This window comes from Rhynchophorus ferrugineus, unplaced genomic scaffold (assembly GCF_030347505.1).
Source record: "Rhynchophorus ferrugineus isolate W39M unplaced genomic scaffold, kcgeb_rfMv2 rfM10, whole genome shotgun sequence".
Classification (NCBI taxonomy): Eukaryota; Metazoa; Arthropoda; class Insecta; order Coleoptera; family Curculionidae; genus Rhynchophorus; species Rhynchophorus ferrugineus.
The window spans coordinates 8647886-8657416 of NW_027472589.1; the positions used below are offsets into that span (position 1 = coordinate 8647886).

Consider the following 9531-nt stretch of genomic DNA (forward strand, 5'->3'; position numbering starts at 1 on the left):
TTGAATTAATTATTATATTTTAGCCATAAAAATAGTATATGACAGTTATGGTTGTGTAAAACGTTTTGACATTTTGTTATAATCAAAGTATTCTAGTTCTAAGCTAGGGTAATATTATTACTACTGCTCCTACTTCAATTCACAATTCCACCATTTTTGCCCTTATAAACAAGTTACAGAAACGCTAAATATGACAATTATTTTTTTTGCGAGGCACATATTCACTGTCAGTACCTATTTTGGACTTTAGAAAATAATATTTTTTCATAGTATTTCAGTTCAATTATTTTCATATTGTTCAGGTTCAATACTCTTACAGTAACTCTACATTTTTTTGAGAAAATATATAGGTCGTTTTTTATAAAAGAACAAATATTTCTTAGTATATACATTTATTGTCCGATTTACACTTTACACAAATGGATCAGATTATCTTAAGGATCACAAATTGTTGACGGAAGACTGGTTTTTAATTTCTGAGGTTCTTTTGAGGTTGTTTATTTGCCACTGGAACAGAGATATAATATTTAGTAGATGTTAAGGGTTGTTTCAGGTGAAACTTACTAGGAACCAGCCTTGGCGGAAGCCGAGGCGCTGGCGGAGGCCTGGGCACCACCACCAAAACCTCCATGACCACCACCTCCATGACCGCCACCTCCATTACCTCCGAATCCACCTCCATTACCTCCGAATCCACCTCCATTACCTCCAAATCCACCGCCTCCTTGATGTCCACCACCACCAAAACCTCCGGCGCCGCCTCCGGCACCGCCGCCACCGAATCCGCCGCCTCCGGAGCCACCATGGCCTGGAAAGTTTAAAATCAGTTTCATTTTCTATATATTGAGTTGGTGGTACTAACCACCACCTCCAGATCCACCGAATCCACCGTTTCCACCTCCTAGTCCGCCTCCTAATCCACCGCCGCCTCCGAGTCCACTGCCACCCCCGAGTCCACCACCGCCTCCTTTACCACCTCCAAATCCACCTAGACATTTAAATAAAACGAATAAAATAAAAAAACTATATAAGATTATTCTTAATGATGTCATATAATAGAAATATTTAAAGAATAACAGAAACACATTGAATAAGATGTATTCTTAAAAATATTACAACAAAAGCATGCATTAATTCTCACTAAATACTTATTTAAATGATTCTGCTTGCTTCATGACTTACCACCGCCTCCAAATCCACCTGAAAATTAACGAAAACTGTTAAATACTATTCGACACAATTTTAGGAGAGTAAATAAATTTTGAGGATGTTATATTTATGTTAAATCTCACTCAGAAGTGTCAAAAGTGTAAGTATTATATCTCTTCTCTGGTTTGAATATATTATAGAAACAAAGCACTATACAAACAAAAAGTGTTATTTTCATATTTAATTTAAAAAAAAGAGGTTGATTTGGTTTCAACATTTTAGAAGTGCTATTTTTAGTATAGTAGGCAAATTCTGGATACACTCTCTCTAACTTTAGCTCAAAGTTAACTGGAATCCCAATACCGCTTCTCTTTTGTCTAAACCGTGACATCGTCTAGATACTTATTGCAGAATAACATTGACTCTAAATGTTAGCTGTACAGAATATCCGCATTTATAGCAATATACTTAAATGGCCCTAAAAGATAAAGTACAGAAAAAACCACTAGTTAGCTATGAATTATACCTTGGACATTAACAACCTGTTCGATAAGAGAAAATGCGGCTTTCAATTTACAGAAAAATATCATAATTTGATGTAGAATTAGAAACTATTATACAATTAATATTCTTGTTAAAAATGGACCAATAAACATTTTATAGAAATTGACGGTTATGATATTTTTCGACCGAAAATCACAACAGTGGTATAGCTAAATTTTGTAATTTTATTGTTGACATTTGGATCAATTAATACCTGTACAAGAACCAAAATACTCATGATCATGATCATATAGCTCGACCGTTGGACTAAAAGTATTGTCAGTTTCTATTCATATCACTGTAAGAATTGAAATATAAACAAGTTCAGAGAGAATTTTAAGTCGTTTGGTGGCAGTAAAAAACCAAAGACGTAAACTAAGTAGAAAGATAACCCTTTGGGAACAAATAGTGCTTACATTAGTACAGAATCCCTCAAAATTAATTCACATTTAATCTATATAAGAATTTAAAAATGTTCTGAGATATTTAAACTTTCTAGTTCAATATCGATAAGTATATTAATTCAGTTTTATTATTGACTGAACTTACCGCCACCTCCAAATCCACCTCCCCCGCCTCCACCGCCGCCGCCTCCAAAACCACCTCCTAGGCCGCCTCCTTTACCGCCATAACTTCCTGGGGATCTTTTACTTCTCAGTCCATACTGTAAATGATTAATTTTACAAATATAATGGTAACTACTAATCTTTCACTGTTTACAATACTACGACGCTATAGTCACATAAATTAAAATAGTACTGTTTTTATTTATAATTAAGGTTATATCAGTAATGAATGCAGAGAAAAAATATTCACGATTTGTTATAATTCAAGTTATAATTCATATTAGAAAAGATGTGGCAGAACAAATAAGACATGATTTATAAGACGAACTATTTCATCAATTAAAACAGAATCACTACAGAATATTTTCATAACCCTTTTCATATTTTAACTACCCCGAACATTTGCGTTTTGGTGCTTAGAATGGACTTACCTCTTTCTCAGCAAGAGAGTTGGCTTGGATGGCACCACTGGCCAATACTACCAGACAGACAACTTTCAAGTAAGCCATGTCGGATAGCTATGATTCCAATCGAAGCACTTACACCCATTTTATACTTGATCTTGTGTTTTGGTCGTCGATTTTTTATACACGTTTTTGATGCTTCGTGGAATTTTAGTCCGAGGATACATGAACTGCGCTAAAACACGTTGACTGAAAGGTTCTCAGATCTAGTGGCGAGAAAAAAAAAACATTTTTTCCGCGTAACAATTTATTATTTAATACAGTTTCTCCCAACCAGTTTGTTATACTCTGGTTAATATATCTCTAATTTTTTATACAACTTTATATACTTATACTTATTTACTTTTATTTATTTTTCTTAGAGTGACCACATTGTATATCGTATCAACAAAGCATCTAAATTAAATTTAATTTATGAAAATTTATTTACTAGATTTTCAATTTTAATCGACAGAATCAAAGATCAATAATAAAATTTATAAATTTATATTAAAGGGTTATACAAATGAGTACCGCATACAGCAAATTATTTCCAACATCATAATACTTAGATTATTCTTATTTTCCTTATATTGCCGACGAAATAGTCACATAGTTTTGTTAAATCGAAATATACCAACAGGAACACTGCTAAAACTAACATATGTTTTAAATTTAGGATCCAGTCGACTTAACATGGTTAAGGATATGTTTACAATAATTTTAATATAATAAATTATCAAAGGTAGTATAATTGAAACTAATGAAATTCAATACTAGGTTGTTCATTAACTCGTGAAAAATAAACCAAAAAGAAGAAATGGTTTTGTTTTCGTAAAATTTAGTTCATTATCCATTATAATTTCACTGAACCCCAAAATATTTATTGCAATAAATCTCCCCAAATCCCTCAATATCTTGTCCAACAAACTGTTATCTCGTGATATAAGTTAAAATATTTCGACGAAGTGTTAGAAGAGTCTGAAATCAAGAGGATTGATAATAAATATTATATATTTTGTTTTTGTTGATTCGTTTTTAAATATTTAATTGCTAAATCTCATTATTGCATCTGTGTTAATATGAATTATTAAAATATATACAAATTTAAAGTTTCACATGATGTTCTCTGCAGGTAAGTAGTGATTTTTAAAAGTTTTTATCCAACATTAAACTTTTCATGTGAAACTCAAACACTGTCATATTATTAATTGCATTTTGATAATGTTTTGGATAATATTAGTAAATCTTATTACTACTTTGTCATTAAACTTAGTTTTATCAGTGCGTATTTATCAAATAAAGATAAAATTAGACTAAGTCAAGTTAGTCAAGTCAAGATGGGGCACACTGGACTGCATGTTAATTTGAAAAAGCTTTTGCCCCATACGCACTTTCAACTGCTGAAATCGTATCTCACAGAGAGACATTTTATTGTCAAACTGGGTGACGAATACACTGACTACACCCAGTATATTCGGGTGTTCCGCAGGGCAGTGTTCTTGGACCACTGTTATATTTATTGTATACAGCAGACTTGCCGATCTCAAAAAACACTACTGTTGCAAAATATGCTGACGATACAGCGGTTTTATCATCACGTATCAAAGGCGTTAAATATCTGGGAATGCATTTAGATCGATATTTGACATGGAGATATATATAGTGACAAAACGCAAACAGCTTGAGGTTAAACTAAACCCAGTGTACTGGTTGATAGGGCATAAATCTAAATTATCGTTAAATAACAAGGTTTTACTGTATACACATTTGGATCTATGGTATTAAAGTGTAGGGTACTACTAGCAAATCTAACATAGATATCATTCAGAGGTTCCAGAATAAATTGTTGCCAGTCATGTCGATACCCCATATTACGTGTCCAACAAACTGATTTAGTGTCATTCAGAGTATTAGTGCGAAGTACTCTGAAAGACTATTAGCTACATCCCAATGCACACGCCAAACAGTTAAATGTGCGCGATGACAATGAAGTGCGTAGGCTCAAACGTAAACTACCATTCGACCTGATTAATTGACACATAGAGTGAGATTTAATAATCCCTAGAATATGTCAGAATAGTTTTTAGAATAAGTTAGGATAGACTTTAAAATAAGTTAGAATAGCATCGATAGATCGAGTAATTGTAAGATTTAGATTATAAGTTGTACAGTAGAACACTTGCTGAAGTGATATAATAAAACTGATTGCCCACGGGCAGATTGTTGACGTTCTAGGACATTAATAAAAAAAAGTTAATCAAGTTCATAGTAACATTTATAAAGTATTAACACTTCGTGTGGTTTGAATATTCTGATTTCCTGTGCGATGTTTCCAGGTTCCTGTGATTCAGTAACATTTATTCATGTTTTACGCCGAAATCTTGCATAACTTATTGGATACACTTAATTTCGAGGATTTTGTTTTGACAGCGAAGTATTACTGGTTTTGGTCAAACGATAAAGACAAAATTTCAAACCTACTTATTACTATATTGGAGATCATATTATTACGATAAACAGACATTACAGTTTACAACTAATGTTAGTTCTGGGAAAACAATAATATCTTAATCAAGTTTTGCAGATGGTAATCATATGTTTGTGGCATTATTTCACAAATAGTATCCGTAGAATAATAGCCGTCCTTAACATATTCCCATAAAAAATAATCCAATGATCTCAAGTTGATGTTACGCACAATCAGATGAATGTTCCCAAAAGTACGTATTAATATTTTTGTTGCAATCAAAGTTTGCATTCAAACGTAAATTTTCTAATTATGCTGGAATAATTTTATTAATGTTCCCATTTTAATTCATAATACCAACATTTTTGACTCTGTAAACAGGTTACAGAAACCCTAAATTCGGGAATTAGACTCTTGTGAGACAAGAATATAATATCAGTACGTATTTTCGATTTTACAAATATTTTTTTAACATTTCTGGAAGAATATCCATAGCTGAGACATCAATACATGCGTTGATAATATTCAACAACAACAAAATCCACAGATAGTCGGCTTGGTGGCACAGTGGTAAAGGCGTTAGGACGGTCTAGGTTCCTACTGTTGCGATAGCGGCGGGTTCGAATTCTGTCGGGTTATGGTCGTAAATTTCTGTTTGTGATTGTTTAAAATTTGTGAAATCCGACAATGAAAACGATCCGAGTCACGCCAGTAACCAAGCTGTGTAAGACCGGATGTCTTATGGGATGATTTCTAAAGTTGGTCACTCGCCAGTCGGTAGGTTTAATGCTGAGGATCGTGGTTCGGAGCCCACGTTAAACTGTAGGTCCAGTCCAGATAAACCCATAATTGGTAAAAGGAGACTTTAAAATATATTTTAAAAAATCCACAGATGATATTTTTAAGATCTTTTGAAATGATAATAATGACGATATGGCAATATCAATAAACATATTTATTACCAACTACCTATTCAATATTTTGCCTTGTATCAGTTAGATTTAAGTGTTGTACATCGTATCTATGCTTATTGGTATTCATTTTTAAGTTAACCAATTTTAATAGTATTTCAATTAAATTATTATTATATTTTTCAGGTACTTCACTCTTACAATAACTCTAATTTTACTTGGGAAAATATATGGGTTATTTTTTATAAACAAGAACAAATATGTCTTAGTATATAAATTTATTGTCCGATTTACACTTTACGCAAATGCGTCAAATTCTCTTAAGGATCACAAACGGATGACAGATGACTTGTTTTAAATTTCAGAGGTTTTTTTGAGGTTTTTCATTACAACTATTTTCCACTGGAACAGAGACATAATATTTAGTAGATGTCAGGGATTGTTTCCGGTGAAACTTACTAGGAACCAGCCTTGGCGGAAGCCGAGGCACTGGCGGAGGCCTTGGCGCCACCACCGAATCCTCCATGACCGCCACCTCCGTGACCACCACCTCCATTACCTCCGAATCCACCTCCGCTATTGCCTCCAAATCCACCACCTCCTTGGTGGCCACCACCACCGAAACCTCCGGCGCCACCTCCGGCACCGCCTCCGCCGAATCCGCCGCCTCCGGAGCCACCATGACCTGGAAAGTTTAAAATCAGTTTCATTTTCTGTATGTTGAGTTGGTATCACTGACCACCACCTCCAGATCCACCGAATCCACCGTTTCCACCTCCAAGTCCGCCTCCTAATCCACCGCCGCCTCCTTTACCACCTCCAAATCCACCTAGAAATTTAAATAAAAGAATATAACTAAAGACAAATAATAAAAGCTATAGAAGATTATTCTTAACGATGTCATGTAATAGAAATATTTAAAGAATAACAGAAACACATTGAATAAGATTTATTATTAAAAATATTACAACAAAAGCATGCATTAATTCTCACTAAATACTTATTTAGATGATTCTGCTTGCTTCATGACTTACCACCGCCTCCAAATCCACCTGAAAATTAATGAAAACTGTTGAATTCTATTCCACACAATTTTAGGATGGTAAATCAATTTTGAGTATACCATATTTACATCAAATCTCAGTCAAAAGTGTAAATATATAGATATGATCTCTGAATTCAATATATTATTGAAGCAAAGCACAAATAATGTTATTTTTATGTTTTATTGAAAAAATAAATCGATTTAGTTACGACATTTTTACAATTGCTGTTTTGGATACAATGGACAAACTCTGGTGAACCGTCCTCTAGCTCTGGCTCAGAACTAATTGGTGTCGATTGAGCGATATTTTCATGGTTGAACTAAAATCCTCAAAAAGGCATCTAGCATTTTGCTTTTATCGCCTTTATTTTGTATAAACTCTGACATCGGTCAGAAAGGCATTACAGCTTTGCATTAACCGTAACTAATAGCTGCACAGTATATCTGCACTTACGACGCAACAAAAGGCGTAAAACTACAGAAAACAAGAAACACAAGCTAGCTACGGATTATAGCTTGGAAACTAACAATTTGTTCGATGTTTGCTCTCATAACAGCTTTAAATTTACAAAAAGCTCTTAGACTTTGTTATAGAATTATAAATTATTATACAGTTAATATTCTTGATAAAAATGGGCTAATAAACATTGCAAAAACAAAACAGAGGCATATCTTGACATTTAGATCAATTAATACTTGTACAGGAGTCAAAATAATCATGATCATATAGCTGGTCGTGGGACTAAAACTATTGTCAGTTTCTATTCAGATCACTGTCAGTAGTGAAATATAAACAAGTCAAGAAAGAATTTGAGCTCTTGGGCGTCAGTAAAAAACAACGATGTAAACTAAGTAGAAAGATAACCCTTTGAGTACAAATAGTGCATACATTTCATTATATTAATGCTTTGAATGTACTGAAAAATCCCTCAAAATTAAATCACATTTACTCTATATAAGAATTTAATATTTGAGATAATTAAATTGTTTAGTTACTTGTCGATATTAACTCAATTTTATTGTTGACTGAACTTACCGCCACCTCCAAATCCACCGCCACCACCTCCACCTCCACCGCCGCCGCCTCCGAAACCGCCCCCTAGGCCGCCTCCTTTACCTCCATAACTTCCTGGGGATCTTTTACTTCTCAGTCCGTACTGTAAATGATTAATTTTTCAAATATAATCTAAACAACTAATCTTTCATTGTATACAATAGTACGACGCTATAGTCACGTAAGTTAAAATAGGTGAAGGTACTGTTTTTATTTATAATTGAGGATATATCAATCATAAACACAAAGAAGCAATAGTTACGATTTGGATTCATATTTCATGTTAAGAAAGCTGGGACAAAATAAATAAGACAAACTATTTCATCAAAGAAAACATAGTCACAAAAGAATATTTTCATACTCCTTCTCGTATTTTAACTACTCCGAACATTTGCGTGTTTGTGCTTATAATGGACTTACCTCTTTCTCAGCAAGAGAGTTGGCTTGGATGGCTACACTGGCCAATACTACCAGACAGACAACTTTCAAGTAAGCCATGTCGGATAGCTATGATTCCGATCGAAGCAATTACACCATTTTATACTTGATCTTGTGTTTTGGTCGTCCATTTTTTATACATGTTTTTGATATTTCGTAGAATTTTAGTCCGAGGATTTATGAACTATAACACGTAGACTGAAAGGTTCCCCGATCCAATTGCGAGAAAAAAAAAATTGTTACCGCGTAACAATCTACTCATTAATACAGTTTATTCCCATCACGACTATTACAATCTGACTAATATTTCTCCAACTTTTTTACCATCTTTCTACAAATGCTTATCTTTATACCTCTTTATGTATTGTTTATTTATAATTTTTCTTATAATTTGGTACATTTGAACGTTTTCCAAATAGCATTCAATTTAATTCAACTTATTATTTATTATATAATATGGATATACAGGTTAAATTAAAAAATCAAATGGAAAAAGTTATTAAGTAAGTTAATTTAGTGAGCAAATACACAATATCGAATGAGACTACAAACAGCATAATATTACAAGGGAAAAACAGTAACTATATCTTAATAAGAGACTGTTAGAACCAATATATGCACTTGAATATTATTATAGAAAATTACAGCAGCTTAATCTAACAACACATCGAATTGTCAGAAGAATAGGTCGCTATCAAAAAGCGTTTACATTTTTCACAATGCACAAAATTATATTCTCCAGTACTTGGAAATTATCAAAGCTAGCGTGGTTATAACCAGCGAAATTAAGACCAGGCTGTTGTCAACTATATGATCATCGATCCCATCAGTCCTACAAGATAATACAGCATCTGATCTATCTTAGGTAGGTGAAAACGATTTTGGGTTTGATACATAAAACACTTTTATCGT

The 9531-nt window shown here is 33.4% G+C and overlaps 2 protein-coding genes across 8 annotated transcripts; both read right to left on the reverse strand.

Annotated features, from left to right (window-relative positions):
- Positions 1-375: 375 nt before the first annotated feature.
- On the reverse strand, positions 376-2850 carry LOC143203752 (uncharacterized). Of its 4 annotated transcripts, none has more exons than XM_076416012.1 (6): positions 2690-2850; positions 2242-2356; positions 1183-1200; positions 869-988; positions 565-808; positions 376-507 (listed from the first exon to the last, which is right to left on the reverse strand). In XM_076416012.1, the coding sequence occupies exons 1-6, from the start codon at positions 2765-2767 to the stop codon at positions 498-500; spliced, it is 585 nt and encodes a 194-aa protein (XP_076272127.1). In that variant the 5' UTR covers positions 2768-2850; the 3' UTR covers positions 376-497. The 4 variants fall into 4 exon arrangements, with proteins under 4 accessions (XP_076272127.1, XP_076272126.1, XP_076272129.1 ...); XM_076416011.1 differs by having other exon boundaries at positions 863-988; XM_076416014.1 differs by lacking the exon at positions 1183-1200.
- Positions 2851-6345: 3495 nt separating this feature from the next.
- LOC143203754 (uncharacterized) lies at positions 6346-8762 on the reverse strand. Of its 4 annotated transcripts, none has more exons than XM_076416021.1 (6): positions 8602-8762; positions 8164-8284; positions 7117-7134; positions 6828-6911; positions 6542-6767; positions 6346-6484 (listed from the first exon to the last, which is right to left on the reverse strand). In XM_076416021.1, exons 1-6 carry the CDS (start codon positions 8677-8679, stop codon positions 6475-6477), a joined length of 537 nt encoding a protein of 178 aa, XP_076272136.1. In that variant the 5' UTR covers positions 8680-8762; the 3' UTR covers positions 6346-6474. The 4 variants fall into 4 exon arrangements, with proteins under 4 accessions (XP_076272136.1, XP_076272135.1, XP_076272138.1 ...); XM_076416020.1 differs by having other exon boundaries at positions 6822-6911; XM_076416023.1 differs by lacking the exon at positions 7117-7134.
- Between the last annotated feature and the right edge of the window lie 769 nt (positions 8763-9531).

Coding starts and splice junctions, on each gene's coding strand:
- LOC143203752 (XM_076416011.1), bottom strand. CDS start 2,767: ATGGCTTACTTGAAAGTTGTCTGTCTGGTAGTATTGGCCAGTGGTGCC. Junction 2,357..2,689: donor ACTCTCTTGCTGAGAAAGAG/GTAAGTCCATTC, acceptor AATCATTTACAG/TATGGACTGAGAAGTAAAAG. Junction 809..862: donor CGGTGGATCTGGAGGTGGTG/GTTAGTACCACC, acceptor TAAACTTTCCAG/GCCATGGTGGCTCCGGAGGC.
- LOC143203754 (XM_076416020.1), bottom strand. CDS start 8,679: ATGGCTTACTTGAAAGTTGTCTGTCTGGTAGTATTGGCCAGTGTAGCC. Junction 8,285..8,601: donor ACTCTCTTGCTGAGAAAGAG/GTAAGTCCATTA, acceptor AATCATTTACAG/TACGGACTGAGAAGTAAAAG. Junction 6,768..6,821: donor CGGTGGATCTGGAGGTGGTG/GTCAGTGATACC, acceptor TAAACTTTCCAG/GTCATGGTGGCTCCGGAGGC.